The following is a 20663-nucleotide window of genomic DNA, read 5'->3' as shown; positions in this document are numbered from 1 at the left end:
CATCTTCAATTTTTAAAGAACCTTTCCGGAGACGATTTTCTTCCATTGTTAACTCTTCAATAGTTTCAACAATAGAAGGAATTTTTCCCCGGTGAAGTAGGGCCGATTTAGTGGTTTCAAATTCCGGCCTTAATCCAGTGATAAACTGGTAAAAATGTTCAGCATCGAGTTGTTTCTGACGAAGCTCGATGTCTTCGGCACAATGCCACTTTGGTTCTAAAAGGGAAAGTTCTTCCCAAAGTTCAGACAACCCATTGTAATATTCACGAATAGTTTTGTCTCCTTATGTCATCATTCGAACTTTTTCTTGGAGGTTGTACACGTGTGCAATATCTTTAAGGGAATACATATTCTTAAGGTATTCCCATGCCTTATCGGCATGATCAAATTTGGCAAGACTTGAGCATTTTTTAATGTCAACGCTATTGATAAGCCATGACATTATCTTCGCATGAGATATTCTCCATTCTTTCCATTTATTCTCGTATGAGGCAATAGCCTTGATTTTCTCTTCTTCCGATAGAGGGACCTCTTTGTCTCCCTCCTTTTTAGTAAGAGATAGCTTAGGTTCCGAATCGGAACCATCCACAATCTCCCATAAGCCTTTTCCCCATATATGGTGCTTCATGATTGAAGCCCATGTTACATAGTTCGTATCGCTTAGTTTCATAGGCATGATGGTGACTTTATCATTGTCATCCATCGATTACAAGGAGAGAAAGAATAGGGATAGAAGAGAAACAAGAAGGAAAATGAAAAAGAAAAAGAAAGAAAAAAAACAATACAACAAGATGTGAAATCTTCTCCAATGAAGTGATAAAACACTTCTCTTCAAGTGGCGAACACTTTTGCAAACGGGCACGAAAACCGAGGCAGATTTTCCTCAAGATTTAGTACTTCCGCGGCTTTGATACCATGAAATGAAATGGGGGATCTTCGAAACACGAGCTTAGATTAACAAGGGCAAGTGTCAAGAATGACACTAAAGCATAACCCTTAAAAAGGGTATAACTGGAAACAAAATAAAAATAAAAATGTATTCTTTATTGATATGAAAAACCAATTGCTTAAGAAGCATTGGAGTAAAATACAAGAGGGGTTGCACCCCTTTGTATACACAGCTGAAAGAGGACTCAATAGAGCTGTTGGGCACAGTCCAACAGCGCTATTTAGAGCTGTTGGAATGTGTCTATTAAGAGCTGTTGGACTGTGTCAGTCCAACAACTCTATTGCTAGTCAAGTCTGGATAGGACTTGACTAGCAACAGTCATTCTAGTTCAAATTGAACTAGATGACATAAAGACAAAAAATAAAAATAAAGGAAAAAAATTACAGAAATGAAAAATGTATTTATATATATAATAATATAATATTATTATATATACATATATGTACAGTTTTACATTTTAACAATTTGTACTTGGGGTTTCTGCACTAGAGGAGCATAAATTCCACCTGTTTCTGGCCATGAGAGCATTGCCTAGATAATGACATCCATTTGTTAAGTTGTATGTATATATATATCTATAATGATGTAATAGGTAAATACTCATTAGGGGTATTTTGATTATTTCAGTCATTGTAATAGGTTGTGTCCATTAGGGGCACATTAGTACTTCTACTTTATTTTGTTCTTTGTCCTTTCTATTTTTATAAGGACTATTTGGTCTATTTGGTCTTTGACCAAATAGAGCTGGTGGGTTCTTTTCGGACTAGTCAACATATAGTTAACTAGTCAATAGAGCAATTAGAATAGTCCAACAACTCTATTTGAGACTACTTCTTGTGTATAAATAGGGATGAACGCCCCTCCCTCTTGTTCTTTAATGCTTCTCTTAAGCATTAATGATGAATAATATATATATTTTTTATGTTCTTGTGTTCCTCTTTTAAATTCTTTGTTGTCTTGAATGCACTTAATGCTGGTGTAGTGCCTTTGTGTTTTTATATTGTCCCTTAGTTGGTGTGCACTTTGTGTTTATGATCTTGTAAGCCCTTAGAGGCCCTTGTTTTGTATTTTCGCATATTTCATTACATGGTTTCAGAGCCAAGAAATCTTTCTTGGCATTTTGCCTTTTGGGATTTTTTGGTTTAAGTTCGTGCTTGTGTGGCTTGGATTTAAGGCAAATCTTGACCCGATATGTATCTTAAATCTTTAGTGTTACTTGAGTTATCTATCTCATGTATTATGCATGAGAAAACACTCATTTTTCTCATCTTTGAAAAGTTATTAGTTATTTTTGTTAAAAAGTAAAATCTTTAAATGTTTTTCAAAATTATTGTTGGATTTATTCTTATTAAATATTTTATAAGGTTTATAAAATTTGTTTGATCTTATGAAATGATATATGTGTATGCTTTTATGAGATCTAGTTTGAATCTTAGATTTTTGAACATGTTTTGTATGCATCTACATGATCTAGTATTCTTAAGCACGTGTTGTTGGCATTTAGATGCTTTATTCGAACAAAGGTTGTAAGGATCGTATCGTTAGCTGTATCGGTCAGGCTCAAAGTAACATCGTATCGTAAACGTATCGTAAATTTTTAATAAAAAATTCCAAAAAAATCTAAAAAAACAAAAAAAAACTAGCATAATTATAAAAAATCATATCACATAAAACAATGATGAATTGCACAAAATACAACCATATAAATAAAAGACAATTACATAATTTAAATTTTAAACACAATTAAGGCTTTACATTTAACCAATAAGAGTTCATGGTAACTAAAAATATTACATTTAACCAACGTCTTACATGCCGATCTTCATCTCTAAAGTTCTAAACTATAAAGATTCTAAAACTAAACTATCTTCTAGAGCCTATTTGTCAAACATCAGGATAATATTATTTCAGTTCTGCATCCAAGTGTCGCTCAATGATCTTTTTATGTTGGGCTATTTTTTTGGCAAGTGAGCCATCATGATCATCATCATCATCCTCAGAATTTGGAACAATGGTTGGAAGTCCTTCATCCTTGCATATTTGCAAAATTCTTCTTCGAATTTCTTCTATGTTAACAACAACATCAACACGAAAAGTTGCAGGAATAGTTGTTGAATCACATGGATGTACATTTTGATCTTGACCTACGATATGTTGCTTAAATCTATACAACCCACCTCTAATAATAACACCAAAAAACAAACATCTCAAATTTAATGGTAACCCTAGTCGTGGTACATTATCAATGCTTCTAAAGTATTGTCATGCATGATCATCTCTAATATGACATGAACGTGAAGACGACATCTGAACATCTAAAATAAAACAAAACCAATTAAAAAGCTCAATAAGAAGCAAAAAATAAGAAGCACCAAATACACATTTCCCTAAAAACACTCAACAAGAAGCGAAAATAGATATTTTATACCTTAACATGTAATGAAATGGATAGAATCCAATACACATGCAAGAACACTCCTTCAATCAAGTGAAATGCTTGATTGAATCCCCGAACCACCCACACAAGGGTCTTAACAAATGTTGTTATGGCATATAATCACTCATAAGAGTATATATAAATACATGGCCACTAGTGGCCTATTTATATTACAATCACCACAAGGAGGGTAGCCTAAAGTGGCTGTTGGGCTGCTCCCAACGGTTAGAATTATAACCGTTGGGAGCAGCTCCAACAACTACTTTGGAGCTGCTCCCCAAAAGAAAAAAAGAAACAGAAAAAAGCTGCTAAAAGAAACAGTAAAAAAAGTCAGAAAAACAGGTTGTCAGCCCCTAGTGGGCTGACGCCTATTACATTGAAAAGACCGAAATAGCCTCTATGGATATTTCGGTTTATATATATATATATACATACGTATATGTACATTTTAACATAACCCACTTCCTTGAGTGAAAAAAATGGTGGAAATGCACTCTTGATAAATTCACAAAAGACCTCTCTCTTGTGCATGAATCGGCCCTAAATCGATCTTACGGAACTTAGGGTGGTTGGGTTTCCTTCTAACAGACTCTGACATATGGAGAACTTGGCCCTCAAGAGGCCTTTTAAACTCAATGAAAAAATATAACTTTCGGCCTTTTTAAAATGCTCAAACACTGTATCGTACAATATAGTATGATACATGGGTGTATCGTATGATATACCCGATACTTATACGACACACACTCGTATTGCGATACGAGTGTGTATCGTATCACAAAACACAAAAGTAACGATACATATCGTACGATACATACAACCATGATTCAAACACTACAACCATGATTCAAACACTTCATGGTTATAAATGTCAAATCATATTCATACTTATTATTATATTGAAATTTATTTGTTTTTGAAAAATGATCAAATATTTTTAAGTAATTTAAAATATTTATTTTAAAATGGTTGGTATGTCATTCATAAATATGTTTTATGAGATTTTCCTTTAATGTATTATTATGTGAAACATAAAATAGTTTATGAAATATTAAAAAAAATTATTTGGTTAGGTTCTTAGTGATCATGGATACTTTGTTATTTTTGAAATTTGAATAAATAAATTTTTTAATATTGATATATGATCCTTATTTATAAGGTATTGAGCATGGATTCTTCTTATGAGAGTTATTCACTTTTATGAATATTTTTAAAATTATTAAAAATAGTTATGTTATTGTTGGTCATTCTTTCGTGGCCCTTGTGATCATCCATTGTGGATAATTATGCCACGTATCATATGTATTTTTCATATATATATTGCATTAGAGTAATCAATTACTTGCTTATGTGAATGTGTTCTTATACATATCTTAGGTGATTCTTCATAGCTTTTGTATAGGATATGTGACCAAGTTATTAAGATTATTGCATATACATGACTCTCTCTCCTCCCATACCAACGTTAGGCTAGATCTCTTTATGAGTATCCATGATTAGTTGTACTTGTGTATGCTATTGGTTTTGTATATGGTTTTTTGAGAATTTCTATATATGTTTTGGCCCTCTTTAATGTTGTATATCGGTGTTGTCTCATAGTAGACTTGCTTGTATTGACCATGCATATGATTGCTTCAATTGACATCTTGTTGTGCATATTATTGTACTATATTCATTCTAAGGTTTCATCTACCTTTGTTGGATTTGATTTTAAAATTAGTTTTTTCAAATTGGTTCATATATATGAACTCACTTATTTGGAAATTGGTTTTGTAAGTATGTATTGCCTTATGACATTTGTTTGGTCCATCAGATTTCATTTTTTTTTGGCCTTGTTGTTATTGGATCAAGGTTGGCCGTTGAGGTGAGTTATGTGTGTACTTCATGTCATCTTATCTGTCTAGATTTTCAAGGGTTACGAGCGACGTGTTGTCACTTGTCTTTGGTCTGATTGATAGTTGATTGGCCTCTAGGTCCATGTTGGCTTTGTTGAACCAGAGATGTTTGTTGGGGTGAGTTGTGTGTACCTTGTTTTTTGTCGATTTAGATTGCTAGCTTATAGTTCGACTCTAACTGACGATTGTTTGATCTCTGGTTCTATTAGTGTGTTGTATAACTCATTTGTTTATTTGGCCATTATTATTATGTTGGATGCTTATAATCATGTTTATCTATGATGGCTATTTATTTTTGAAACCATGGTGTTTTAAAAGATTGTTAAAATTGGTAACCTTATTCTTCTTAATGACATTAGTTTGTTTTCATTAAAAGCTCTCTTACCTTGTGTGTTCTCTCATATTATGCCTCTTATTTAATTATAATTTTATGTAGACAAGAGATGTTATTTTGTAGTGAGTTATGTGCACCCATTGATTAATATTGATGTTTGTCTCTTATTTGTCATTTTATGTGGATGAGAGATGTTATTTTATGGTGAGTTATGTGCAACCATTGGTTATTCACACTTTTTGTGTGTTTGTATTATGCTCTTGTTCTAGTAGCTAATACACTCGAATACTAAGGTTGGTATCTTATTTAAGTGTCATTTTATGTAGACAAGGGATGTTTTGTTAATATGGTGAGTTATGTGCACCCATTGATTAGTCACACTTTTTGTTTGTTTGTTAAGCACTTAAGTAGCATTGTGATGGTTTTCTTGGTGATCGAACTATTGTTGAGATTTGCAAAATATCATTTCTTGATATTTGTGGGATTTTAAAAATTTTTCCATGAAATTTCTAAACTTTAAAAAAAATTAATGAAATTTCTGAACTTTTATGGAAAAATGTTTATTGATAAAATTTCATGCATTTCATTGGTAACATAATATATATATGTTTTAAAGATTGTTATTTGGTTCTTTGTATTTAAACCCATTCTTGGTTGTGTGAGTGAATTCTAATGGGTTGTGATCTATGTCACATGGGTGCGGGTGCGGGTGCGGGAATTCAGCACTTCCAAAAAACCCGGGTGCGGCAGGGGCAAAAATGTAATATATATATTTATATATCATGTATAGTGTATATGTATGAATGTATGGTAGCTGTTAAGGTCCATCACATTTACGCATGTTAGCTCATTCACCACAATTTTATGCCCCTAACAAATTTAAAAATTGATATGGTGATTAGGTGTATTAATTGTCACAATTATGGACATTTTAGTAATTTTTATTAGGAAACATATTAATAATTGTGCATTTTGAATGCACAGCTAATAAGTGTGTAACTTATTTTTACACAAAATTGCAAAAATAGCTACTGGTGTCCATTAATGCATGGAACCGCCAAGTCATTTTTAAACTTCAAGGGTGTATTTTATGGTCATGTGTTAACACCTGCAGATGGCTATGAAAGTCAACACACTTATTACCTTCCTAGACTGATCCCTATTCATGAGATGCCTTTTGTTTTATGTTTGCAGAGGCATTGATTTTTTTTAGATGTATATCTGAATGTGTGCCCAACTTGCTTTTTACCATTTTTTTTATCTTATATGGTTGTCCCCAAAGATGAAAGTGATGAGTTGTGGAGCCTGATTCATTGTTTTTTCCCTTGCAGGAAGGGGGGTCCGAGGGCTCCCCCCGGCGTGGGTCCTGCAGCCCATTTCATAGGGCAAAAAAAATAAAAAAAACCCAAAAAATGGACAAAAATGACCCTGGGTGCGGTCAACGCACCCAGGGTCGGGTTGACCGCACCCGGTGCCGCACCCGCACCCGCGTCGACGCAGGTGCGGCACCCTGCTAGCCGAATTCCTGTGACATAGGTTGTGATCAGTGTTGTGAAGAGTGTTGAGGCGTAGCGAGGCGTAAAGTATAAGCCTTAAATTTTTTTTGAAAACTTTAAAAAAATTATAAAAAAATATCTAAAAATACAAATAGTGTTGTGAAAAGCGTTGAGGCGTAGCGACGCGCTCTACCAAAAACCGAGGCGAGGCGTAAAGCATAAGCTTCAATTTTTTTTTGAAAACTTTAAAAAAATTATAAAAAATATCTAAAAATACAAATAAATAAAGAAATGCTTTATTGATGAAATAACAACCAATAAAAATAGAAAATCTCAAATAAGTACTAAAAAATATGAGATTAACATGTAAAAGTACCTAAAAACTATTAAATAACTGAAAAATATATGAGATTAACCAACAAAAGTTAAAATATACAAAGAAACTGATTACATAACTGAAATAACTGAAAAATATATGAGATTAACCTACAAAAGTTAAAATATATGAGATTATTCTAAAAAATATGATATTAACATATAAAAGTAAGTTACTTTAAGTAAAGATATAAAAACTGATTACATAACTAGAAAATATATGAGATTAACCAACAAAAGTTAAAATATACTAAGAAACTGATTACATAATTGAAATAACTGGAAAATATATGAGATTAACCTACAAAAGTTAAAATATATGAGATTATTCTAAAAAATATGAGATTAACATATAAAAGTTACTTTTATATGTTACTTTAAGTAACATATAAAAACTGATTACATAATTGAAAAATATATGAGATTAACCAACAAAAGTTAAAATATACTAAGAAACTGATTACTTAACTGAAATAAATGAAAAATATATGAGATTAACCAACAAAAGTTAAAATATACTAAGAAACTGATTACATAACTGAAATAAATGAAAAATATTTGAGATTAACCTATAAAAATCTTGTTGATTATGTCTTAGAAATCTTAATTTTTTTTTGCGCCTCACTGCTCAGGCTTGCGCCTTGAGGCACAGAGGGCTGCACCTCAAGGCGAGGCATGCCTTTTGCGCCTCAAGGCGCATTTTGGATAACACTGGTTGTGATTTATGAGATTGATCTCATTCATTCTTATGTGCATTAAAAATATTGCACATATATGTTTCGAATTGATTATCTTGTTCACATTGTTGTATGTATAAATTTAATTAACTCTTCTTTTCTTTAGGGTTTTTTTTTTGAAATCTTATACTTTATATGCATGTTGCTTTTAGTAAATTGATGATTTGTTTTATTTGAACTGTTTTTCTAAAAGTTTAAGATATTATTAATACATGATTGTTTATCTCTTCTTGATAATTTATATGTTTTTTAATAAATAAATTCCCTTATGATCAATATTTATGTTTTCTTGAAAAATATGTTGATTTTGGGTTTATTATTGTCTAAAATTGATTTCATAAGAAATTCTCTTTCTCCTTTTATCATTCTTAATGATTGTCTAAAAATTATTGCTACTTTGTCTTGAAAAATTCTACTCGAGTGTTATTCTTGTTCAAAATATATATATTTGTTTCGAAACTTCACAACTATTTGGTTAGAATACCTTCTTTTGTATTGTTGGGACCTTTGTTTTGTTCTCTCTATAGGTTCTTTAAGATGCGATGGATTGAGAGAAATATCTTCGATGCATCATGAAGATGAAGATAGCCAATGAAAGTGTTTGAGGATGATCACGAATGAGCACATTTGAAGACTTGCATTTACAAAATTCTCTGATATGTCATAAAGATGGAGATCTCCATTGAAGACACTTGAAGACTTGGATCCTTACTATTTATATTTTTTGTATTTTCAAACTTTCGGTATATCACACCATAAGTTTGAAGGGGCGTGTTAAGTTGTATGTATATATTTCTCTCTCTATATATGCTTTGTATGTATTCACACACACATATATATATGTATTTATAATGATGTAACAGGTAAATACCCATTAGGGGTATTTTGGTTAGTTCAATCCTTGTAATAGGCCCTACCCATTAGGGGCACATTGGTACTTTTACTTTATTTTATTCTTTCTATCTTTTTTCTGTTTTTATTGGGACCATTTGGTGTTTGACCAAATAGAGATGTTAGGTTCTTTTTGGACTAGTCAACATAGAGTTGACTAGTCAATAGAACTTTTGGAATAGTCCAACAACAATATTTATAATTGTTGAAACAGTTCAACAACTCTATTTGAGACTATCGCTTGTGTATAAATAAGGGTGAACCCCCCTCGTGTTCTTTAATGCTTATCTTAAGCATTCATGCTCAATAAAATATATATTTTTTATGTTCGTGTGTTCGTCTTTTAAATTCTTTGTTGTCTTGAATGCACTTGGTGCTTTCGTGTTCTTGTATTGCCCCTTAGTTGGACTTGTGTATAAGCATGTGCACTTTGTGTCTATGATCTTGTAAGCCCTTAGAGGCCCTGGTTTTGTATTTCCGCATATTTCTTTATACTATTAAGATTGTTAACCCCAGTGAATTTCCTTTATTGCCAATTTGCCATCACCGGAAACCCTCATGACATACGCTCTGCCTTATACACTCGAGAAGTAGAAATATAGAATATGATGGAATATGTGCCATTCAAACCATGGTATGGTGAGTTGTATTGGTAACTCTTTCCATTTTGTGAGTATTAATTTTGAGTCTAAATGGGAGGTGTTACAGTTATAACTCGAGTAAGGCAAACAACAAATTTTCGCGTTTGGCATGCCTCGAACTCCCGTGATTCCGCTAGGCAACTAGCGTAGCCTCAATAATTGTTTCCTCAAACACGTGTAAACACGCAATATATACTTTCTTTTGCCAAGACTCCTTTCCGAGGATCCTTGAACCTTGTTGTCGAATAGCTGATCGTCACTTACGTGCATCGCCGTACCGTGCCTTACCGACGAGCACCTTCAACCAACGAGGAAAACATGCATTGCCACTCCCACGGGCTAGGGCACATTGTTACCAAGGCTAAACCATGTCTCTGCAACACTACAAATATCCCAACGTTCGGCACGGGTCATAGAGAGCAATGAGCATAACACATCACTTAAGCATTGTCGATGCACATATTGCTCCCGACTTCCATTTCGAGTAACCATTCCAAAGATATGGTCATCCAAAGACCAAACACACACAAATGACTTAGCCTCGCGTGCCGTGGAGCGTATAATGACTCCATGGGCACCGTCCTCACAGAACCTCGCCCACCAAAGAGAAAGGTCTTTCGACCCCCAATCCAAAGACTAGTTGATAGTTGATATATCATAGCAAGCAACACTGCCCAAATTGCTCACCGATGCCTAGGCATCCACTCACCTAGCCCCAATCCCCATACTCGGTTGGAACCACCTAATGGGATCCCTCAGTGAATTAGCCCTAATCCACATGCACTCCCATGCGACCAACACTACGTGTGGGATCCTCATCCAGGTCGAGAGGTCCTTAACCAAGTTTCCAAAGGCAACATCCTCTTATCCGCTGGCATACTGCTTAATTAAACATTGCTCCACGTTTGTGCCACTACACACCATCACATCAACTACTATACCATTGCCTATCACATGCCATGCTACCACCGTATGTCACTGATCAGTCCAATGTATACCGCACGTTCCTGCACAATGCACTTTTAACTCAGTAGAGCTCCACACTGCATATGCCCCATATACCGAAGGCTTGGTCCGGGATAGGAGGAATGTTTTTTTTTTAGGTGTTCTCATTCTTCTGAATAGTACGTGTGAAAAATGTGCTTGTTAAAGAAAGATGCTGAGAGGTTTTACCTTATCAGATGCACAGTAATCTTTCCTTCTTAGCATTAGATGTGATAATGAAGATAGAAGTATGATTGAAGGTTACTTTTATTTGGTATTCTCTTATTTTATGGGCATTATCTTTTTCAGCTCAATTTTCAGTTGCAAACTCATGAGTTTTGTTTTCAGGAAAGAACAACAAGGGTGATCTTGTTCATCTCATCTTTGCTCTCTGATGTATCACGGCCTTTTCTCATTATATCAACTTCATCCTTACTTGCTGCTTGGGAATCTGAGATTATGCATGTGGCACCTTCTATAGATCTTGTGGTTTACAATGGGAGCAAGGATGTCAGAAATATGATCAGAACACTTGAATTTTATGAGGAAACTGGTTGTGTCATGTTTCAAGTTCTTTTATCAACCCCTGATGCTGTTGCTGAGGTAGCTCCTGGCAAAACTTGTATACACAATCTAGCATATGCTAAGTTGATTAGGGCATGCATTTATGATACCGGTTGTTCTCTTGGAATTATTTCCAATTTAAGCATCCACTTGGTGATGGTCATTTCTTTCTCTTTCATAATTTCCTGCTGCCTGTTGTAGTTGTTGAAGAGTGATGTACATTGAATAATGAGTGAAAAATAAGTTTTAGTCTAGTCTATAGGCAGTTTTGTATTTTTTTTCTCCATTATGGTACAAGTAGTTTCCTTGTGTTCAGTGTTGTGCGTGGTTGTGCAGGATCTGGAATCTTTAGAATGCATCGGATGGGAATCTGTAATAATTGATGAATGTCATAGCTCAAGAGTATCAAAGCATTTTGAGAAATTTAAGGTGCTGAATACTGATTTTCGTCTTCTTCTTTTCAGTGGCCAAATCAAGGTATTTTATTCTTTGAACGTTTGTCTTGAATCTTATGGCATACTTTCGTTTCTTGTCATCTTATATGGTTGATGGGGCACATTCCAGGATAGCATAGCAGAGTACCTTAATATCCTGTCATTCCTTAATGCCAAGGATGATTACAATTGCATCAGTTCCACAAAAGATGATAGTAGCAGTGACGAGCTTGCTGTATTGAAGGAAAAGTTGTCAAATCATATCGCTTATGAGCACAAATCAGGCTCCTCCAAGTTTCTGGAGTACTGGATCCCTGTTAGGCTTTCCAATGTCCAACTTGAACAGTATTGTTCTATCTTGGTTTCAAATTCCAGTTCTCTTCGTCTGAAGAATGATTTTGGAGCTCTTCTGAATGTTCTTCTCTCCTTGAAAAAGGTTTGACCAACATTAACCCAAATAATCTTATGAGTGCTCATGCACACACACACACTGATCAATGTTTGTGAATACACAACCATAATCTTCATGTATCATGTTTGACATTTATGTGCTTATATATGTGTGCTACATTATTTTGTTCTATCATCAAGTACCATGGATGCTGAAATCTATCTTCTGATTGAATCTTAAAACTTTATGTGCAGTGTTGCGATCACCCTTATCTTGTGGACGAGTCTTTGCAGAATTCGCTTACAAAAGGTCTTCCAGAAATTGAATTTTTAGATATTGGAGTTAGAGTTAGTGGCAAGTTACAGCTTCTTGACAAAATTCTTCCAGAGATTAAGAAGAGGGGCCTGCGAGTGCTGATTCTTTTCCAGGCAGGTGACTACTTTGTGCATCATCTTATGCTTTGATGTTTAATTTATTTGTGCTGTCCTTAGTTGTAAAAAATTGCGCCTACGTGGGCTAGGCATAGGGCCACCGCCTAGGCTTACGGGTCTAGGCAGTAGGGATCTGTTTTTCAACCTAGGCTCCCTAGGTTGCCCCTCCTAGGTCATAGGGACATGGTTGTCATTTTTTTATATTTTTTTGTCTCCTTCCTTTTTTTCTTTTTCTTCTTCCTCCTGCCTCCAAATATTTTTTTTTGTTATCTCATTTTCTTCTTCTTTTGCTTTTCTTTTTTAGCTTCATATTTTTTCTTTTTTTTTCTTCCTCCTTTCACCCCTCCGACTTCTCTTTTTCTTCTTCTTCCTTTTTTCACTCTTATTTTTTCCCTTATTTTTTCTTTTTTCTTCTTCTTCTTCCTTATCTTGCCTTCCCACTCTTATTTTTTCCCCTTTTCTCCCTTTTTTTTTATCATTTTTCATTCTTTTTTATTTTTGTTGTTTACATGCTAAAATACCGTTTACAGTGAGAGAGAATCGTTTACGGTGGTTTGGACATATTCGGCGAAGGCCTAATGATGCGCCAGTTAGAAGGATGGAGAAATGGGAAAATATATTAGTTAAAAGAGGCTGGGGTAGGCCTAGGAAGACTTGGATGAAGATGATAGGAAAGGATATGAATGCTTTGAACCTCACCGAGGACATGGCATTGGATAGAAATGATTGGAGGAGAAGGATTCATGTGGAAGACCCAGAATGATTTTCTTTTTTGGTTCATATCGCCGACCCTAATTGTTTTGGGATGAAGGCGTAGTTGTTGTTTTTGTTGTACATGCTAAATTACCGTGACACGATGTTTGCTCCATCGTACCCGTGTTGACACGCGTATGGGTACCAAGCGTAGTGCCGGTATGCCTGGTACTAAAAAAAATCGCCTCCCCCCCCCCCCCCCCCCCCCAAACGCTCGTCTCTCTCTGGCTCTCTTCCCCGCTCTCTCTCTCGAGGAGACAGAGGGAAACCGAGAGAGGGGGGAGACAAGAGCCAGAGAGGGTGGAAGAGCGAGATCAGAGGGGGGGGTGTATGTTCTCCTCCTCTTCTTGTTTTTGCAACAAATGCAGAGAGAGGAGAGAGAAAACAAAAGGGGATGGGCTAGGGTTACGCCCTTCCTCCTTTTATAAGGGGACAAGTCCAAACCTGGTGAATGAAGTTATTTTTTTTTAAATATTGATGCTTTTTAATATGGATAAAAAATGATTTTTAAGATAATCCTTTCCTTCTTTTTAACATGATTCAAACCCAAACTATCTTTTTTTTCTCTTTTTAAGATAAAAAAGATTTTTAATCTAAATCCTAATATAGATTCATACATAATCCAGACCCAAATTCTCTCTTTCTCTCTATGTATATAATACATATATATTTATATTATATATATATTATTTAGGCATGTAATTTACTTTTTGAATCAGGGGTATTTTGGTCTTTTCCCCTTGTAATAAAATAGTCAGTAGGGACTGCGTGTAGCCCTTTTAATTTTGCTTTTTGTCCTTAACCAAAAGGCCAACAGACCAAAGAGCTGTTGGGAGGCTGCCCAATGGTCATATTTATGACCGTTGGGCTTAGTTGTCAAAAGCTGCTCCTAGGCTCCGCCTAGGCGAGCTAGGCCTAGGGCCACCACCTAGACTTATGGGTCTTGACGGTAGGGCCATGCTTTTCGACCTAGGCTGCCTAGCCTGTCCCTGCCTAGGCTGTAGGGACATAGTTGTCATATTTTTTTTTAATTTTTTTTTGTCTTCTTTCTTTCTTTTTTCTTCTTCCTCTTGTTCTAAAATCTTTCTTTTTTGTTCTCTCATTTTCTACTTCTTTTGCTTTTCTTTTTTCTTCTCTTTTTCTTCTTCCAACTCCTTTTACCCCTCAAACTTTTCTTTTTCTTCCTCTTCCTCCATTTTCCTTCTTTTTTTTTTTTTTATTTCGCCCCTCCACTCTTCTTTTTTTCTTCCCTTTTCTCCTTTTTTATCTTTTTTTTTTATCTTTTTTATTTTTGTTGTTTACATGTGGTTTTGACACACACATAAAATCTGTTTTTTTAGTTATATCTCTCTCTCTCTATATCTTAGTTGTCAAAGGCGCTAGGCAGAGCCTATGCGGTGAGCCCCTGAAAAGACTAGGCGAGGCTTAGGCGGTACCCCCAAATTAATTTTTTTTAAAAAACATACAAAATATGTAAACAAAGTACTAAAATAAATAACAAACATGTATACAACATAAAATCAATCAACAATAAGCAATAGACAAATAATATGTTGTCGAACACTGTAAAGTAATGATGTTACATAAAAACAGTCAAATAGATAACTCATACACTTATAGATTATATATGAATTTAGTACACATATATGCATTTATATATAATATAAACACATAATATATGTTTATGATATGTTAATATATATAATTATATACAATTATATAGAAAACATATATATGTGTGTGCAACTGCGCATCAGACCGAGAGACTATCTCTGCCCGGCCACCTAGGCGGCGCCTAGGCTCCGCCTTTGACAACTAAGTGGAGGGGTGAAAGGAGGAGGAAGAAGAAAAAAAACAAGGTAAAAAAGAAAAACAAAAGAAGAAAATGAGAGAATAAAAAAAGAAAGCTTTTGGGGTGGGAGGAAGAAGAAAAAGAAAGAAAGAAAAGAGACAAAAAATGAAAAAAAACATGATAATTATGTCCTTGAGACTTAGCCATGAACAACCTAGGCAACTTAGGTAAAAAGAAAACAAGACCCTACCACTTAGACCCATAAGCTTAGGCGGTGACCTTACGCGTAGGCGGCCTAGGTGCAGCTTTTGACAATTAAGCTCTCTCTCTCTCTCTCTATATATATATATATATATATATATATATATATATAAAGAACAGGGTTCATCTTATCCTATGTCACACAGACTCGGCTAGGGAGGCGCCGCACCCGAGTCGACACGCCCCGACACGGGTGCGGCTTCGGACTCGGCCTGGACTCGGTCAACGCCGAGTCGGACTCGGTCAAAGAGTCGAGGCCGAGTCCGTCCACATTTTGGACTCGGTCAACTTTGACCGAGTCCAAAAATGTTCCTAAAGAACCAATTTTTTATATTTTTTATTTAAAAATATATATATAAAAAGAGGCACAGTGCTGCTGTGACAGTGCTGCAGTCACAGTCACAGACTGTGCACAGTCACAGACTATGCACAGTCACAGACTGTGTGACTGTGCACAGTCGCACATTCACAGACTGTGACTGTGCACAGACACACAGACTGTGCTGTGGCATTTTAAAAATAAAATAAAATTATATATATATATATATATATATATATATATATATATATATATATATATATATATATATATATATATATATATATATATATTTTTTTTTTTTTGCCGAGTCCCCGTGTCCAAAAATTTTAAAATTGTGCCGCACCCGTGTCGCACCCGCACCCGCTCCCGCACCCATGTGACATAGATCCTATCCCTCTTTTCTTTGTCACCGTTAAGACCCTCCGAATATCAAAGTTTCAGGTGTTTTATGCTTAATTTAAACCCTTAGACATGTTTATCAATACTTATTTATTGAGAAATACGCTTTGTTTTAAATTGATTTGATGTAAAAAATGTGAACATTTTATCATGAAATTTTAGTAAGATATCAACCAATGATTTAAAATACACATCTGAGCATAAAAATGCTTAATCAATTATATGTTCTCCATTCAACAACAATTGTAAACACATCTAGCGGTTCATTTCGAGTATAAAACATATAAAAACTATGATTTTGGAGGGTCCTAACAGTGACCTAACGAAACAAGGGCAAGATAATCCCCATTCTCTCTCTCTCTCTCTATCTATCTATCTATCTATATCTCTCTCTCTCTCTCTCTCTATATATATATATATATATAATTATGTGAATGTGTGCCTCAAGTTTTGGTGCATGTTCAATGTTATGCAATTTCATGAATTTTGTGACGTTACACTTAATTACACACTTCATCCATAGATACAATCATATGTTTGTTACTAACTTTAACCATTTATTGTAATATTTTTGTTTTTATTGATGTTTTATTTTTTTGGTCTCGCCTAGGCCCCTCCTAGTCCTTTTAGATGTCTTCCACCTAGGCTCTGACTAGCTCTTTTGACAACTAAGTGTTTGATCTTATAGTCTTAGAAGACTTTGTTGGTATATGATTCATCCTTATGTAGCACCTCATCTCTTTCCTTGGCGACAAAGGCACTTTCTGCACAAATTTTTACAATAACTTTGTAGATAAATGCATAATAGCTTTCTGAGGGCTCACCAAGAAATTTTCACCGCATGCATATTTCTAAACCTTTTGGACTTGGTTCCATTGTTTTGACTTCACGGGGGAGCATAATTATGTGCTTTTTGTAATTGAACATGTGTATCCAATAAATGCTTCATCTAAAGTTGTACTAAGCAAAATCATGAGTTTTGCTAAGTTTAATGCGTCTTTCCTCCCGGCCCTGTCATCAGGTCTACTTAATTAGCAAAACATCTTTGTCAATAAAACATAACCTCCTAAAGATTGTTTTTAAGGAATTTGAGTTAAGATTTTCAGGTAGTTCCCATGATCTTGTAATTTCATTGCTGGTAAAGAATAATTAGAAACTTAGTCTCTAGATCCATAACAGGAAAGCATCAAGACTAGGGGCTTTGTGTTTTGCCGCTCTAGGCATCTTCACGACCCATGGTTACCTAGTCTTTTTGTGCTTTTACTGTGACTAAGAGAGGCTTTGAGATATGTTTGCTTGTCATTTTTTATGGCTCGCGTGAGTTAGAGCAACTAATCCCTTTCATGCTGACTTCACTAAAATAAACTCTTACATTATGACATTTTATTTGACGTATACCAATTCCTTTATGAGCTGTGGCAACTTTGATGCCTGGGAAGAAGTATAATGTTACGAGGTCTCTTATGTGAAATACTTACATGAATTTTTAATCTTTGAATTTCTTCAGCATTGTTTTTTTTTTCTTGGAGTAAAAATAAATTGTTATTGGAAGTCATTTTAGTGACGTGAAGTCACTACTACATCAAAGAGTAAATATTGAAACCTTTATTAAGAACCCAACCTACCCTTCCCTATGCATTCAACGTTACTGGATCCTCATTTGTTCAGCGCATGCATACAAATAGCACTCTGCAGACTATGCTGTATTGCAATGGGACTGACTGCTCATCCCTCGGTGATTCTACTTTCTAGTGTTCCTAACCTTCCAAAAGTCCTCCAAGCACCCATATTTGCTGCCATTTGTTACCCATTCTCTTCACTCTTCTTGCTAAATCAATTTCAAACATAAGCATCTGAATGAAAACTTCAGTCCAGTTCTACCTGCACTATGTGAAAAATACACAAAGAATAGGTAATTCCACTATTAGGTGTCCATCTTCTCCAGCTGCACAGCGGCTTCTAAATTTTGCTTGGTTAAGGCTCTGTTCTATGATACTAGACAAGCAAAACACCTGCCCTATGCGAGAAACCCGTAATCTACAGCCTGTCTAACAGGGATGCCACATTACAGGTAGAATTAAGGCTGAATACCGAGGGTACAGTAACAATCTGCCTGAATGCAACATCTTTACATAATTTAATTAAGATGGATATCTTTTCACTTTTTTTTCCTTCAAAATATATGACAACACTTCTTTTTTGTGCAAATTTTACCATATGAACCTTTTGAATCATGCTTTCTTGATTTTACATGCTTTCTTCTTCTTGAATAAGAAATCACATTGCAGAACCATGGAAACTTCTCCGTGAAAGTCTGTGTAGGAAGGCATTCTTTGCATATGCAAAGTTCATGTTTCTACCTTTTTATTCACTTGTCAAACCAGCCTGCCGGTGACCATTTGGCCTGATTTGTTGCATATATAGAAAGCATCCTGCTGCAGACTTGATGAATAGTTTATAGTAGCACTTATCAATCATTAACTTGAATCATTAGTCACTCTTGAATCTAACCCAGGATCTATAATTGCTTTTATAGTCATGTTGAATCTGCATCAAAATCAAAGATAGATGATGAATAAGAAGAAAGAACAAAGGGCAAGAGAAGAAAGAGAGATACAGAGAGAGACGGGCTGTGTCTCACTTCATTAATCCATAGTTGGCAAACTCGTGACTCGGATCCGGATTGCTTGACCCTTGACTTGCGAGTCAGTGAGTTGACTCAGTAACTCGGATGAGTTAGGACATGAACTTTTTAGTGTTAAGACATGGTAAAAATCAAATTCCAAACTGTATATTCATTAAATTTATCACATGACATCAATGACTAAGCTAATATAAATATTCAACTATACATAATTGTTGATATTATGATTTAAAAATGGATGATTCTTAATAAAAATTATCATTTTATAAGAATTTTGCATTAAAACCATGAAATGCAGGACAAAAGACATATAAGTGGCATGTGGATCGGTGGTCCTGAATCGGTGACCCATTTGGGGTCTGATCCGGCTCGACTCGGGCGATTCCCGTGTTAAGTCACCGGGTTTGCCAACTATGCATTAATCACCAATACAATACTTATAGTTTAAGAAGTAAATGTCAGTACCACTAAACATATGTGGTCAACATAGAAAGGGCAAAAATGATCTTAAATCTGTTAACAGATATTAGTTTTTCCATTTTTTTGTGATTGCCATACTCCTTATGTTTCCTGGCTTCCATATTTTAGTATAATTAATATTTCAATAAATGCTCCTATCTGCTTTCTATTACAAGTAGGTCCTTCACCTTGTTTTGTTGCTTTCCTTGAATTGCGTCTATGTAAGTTCCTGCTCTGTTGGCAAGGATAACTATCTTTTCTTTATTCTTGGGTGTGTTCTGGATATAACAGCATTTGTATCTAACACAATTTTAATATCTTGGAAATACTTACTCATGCTAGCCGCTTCTCCCAAGCACAAATATTCTGTTGTTTTTTGCTTGAATCACTATATGGTGCACTGTACTATCACTTTGGTTGAATTTGTTTTCTGTCACAGTTGATAGGTGGGCCTGGACCACACTCTATTGGTGATATTCTAGATGATTATCTGCGTCAAAGATTTGGAGCTGATTCCTATGAACGAATTGATAGTGGCTTAGTTTCATCAAAGAAGCAGTCTGCTCTTAATATGTTCAATAACAAGGAGAGAGGTCGCTTTGTGTTTTTGTTGGAGAACCGTGCTTGTCTTCCAAGCATTAAGCTTTCATCAGTTGACACAGTTATTATATTTGATAGTGATTGGAATCCTTCTAATGATCTGGTTAAAGCCTTGCAGAGAATAAGCATCGATTCCCAAGTTGAACGTCCAGCAGTATTCCGTTTGTATTCCCCATATACAATGGAGGAGAAAGTTCTAATATTCTCTACACAAGATATGGCCATTGATAATAATTTAAAGAATGTAGACCCTAGCATTCGTCATATGCTGCTTATGTGGGGTTCTGCTCATCTATTTAACAAGTTTGATGAGCTTCAGGATCCCAATGTCCCCCTCTCAGGTTCAATATTATATCATGAACAAAAATTACTAGAAGAAACTGTTCAGGAAATGGTGACTTTGCTGCCTCTTGTAACTGATATGAACTACCAGTCTAACCATTCAATCATTTCTAAAGTTGTACACAACGGGTCTTTCTATTCTAAATCCACATTGTTACTCGGTGAATCACAAGCACAGTCGAGCAACGAAGACCAACCTCATATTTATTGGAGAAAATTACTGGATGGAAGGTTTGAGTTGAGATACTCCACTGAGGTATTTCAGAGGTCACGAAGAAAGGTTCAGTATCTGGGAGGATCATCTAAGAAGCCTCTAGACGAAAATGAAGGTGACACAAAAAAACAGAAGAAAACTGTTGAAAGAAGCAATCCTGTTTCTTCTGAGCCTTGGATGCAGGGAAAGGAAAAAGCAGCCACTTTGGAGGGAGGGGCAAGCATAACTAGTACTGATCTGCATAAGCATGTTTATAATGGTTCACCTTCTGCTTCCCGCAAATATTCCTGCAATACCACAGGAACAGGTAGCATGTTG

The 20663-nt window shown here is 35.2% G+C and overlaps 1 protein-coding gene across 3 annotated transcripts in view; it reads left to right on the top strand.

Annotated features, from left to right (window-relative positions):
* The window catches only part of LOC149821564 (uncharacterized), a 119026-nt gene that overhangs the window by 49960 nt on the left and 48403 nt on the right, over positions 1-20663 (top strand). For all 3 annotated transcript variants that reach the window (XM_089981573.1, XM_089981572.1, XM_089981574.1), the window contains 5 exons: positions 11088-11342; positions 11640-11780; positions 11868-12173; positions 12383-12556; positions 19629-20652. In XM_089981573.1, coding sequence (XP_089837699.1) covers positions 11088-11342; positions 11640-11780; positions 11868-12173; positions 12383-12556; positions 19629-20652 — 1900 coding nt within the window. The remainder of the gene's footprint in view (positions 1-11087; positions 11343-11639; positions 11781-11867; positions 12174-12382; positions 12557-19628; positions 20653-20663) is intronic.

Source organism: Nuphar pumila, chromosome 11 (genome assembly GCF_984573655.1).
Source record: "Nuphar pumila chromosome 11, dmNupPumi1.hap1.1, whole genome shotgun sequence".
Classification (NCBI taxonomy): domain Eukaryota; kingdom Viridiplantae; phylum Streptophyta; class Magnoliopsida; order Nymphaeales; family Nymphaeaceae; genus Nuphar; species Nuphar pumila.
The sequence above is the reverse complement of the archived record's forward strand: the minus strand, read 5'-3'. Positions and strand labels throughout refer to the sequence as shown.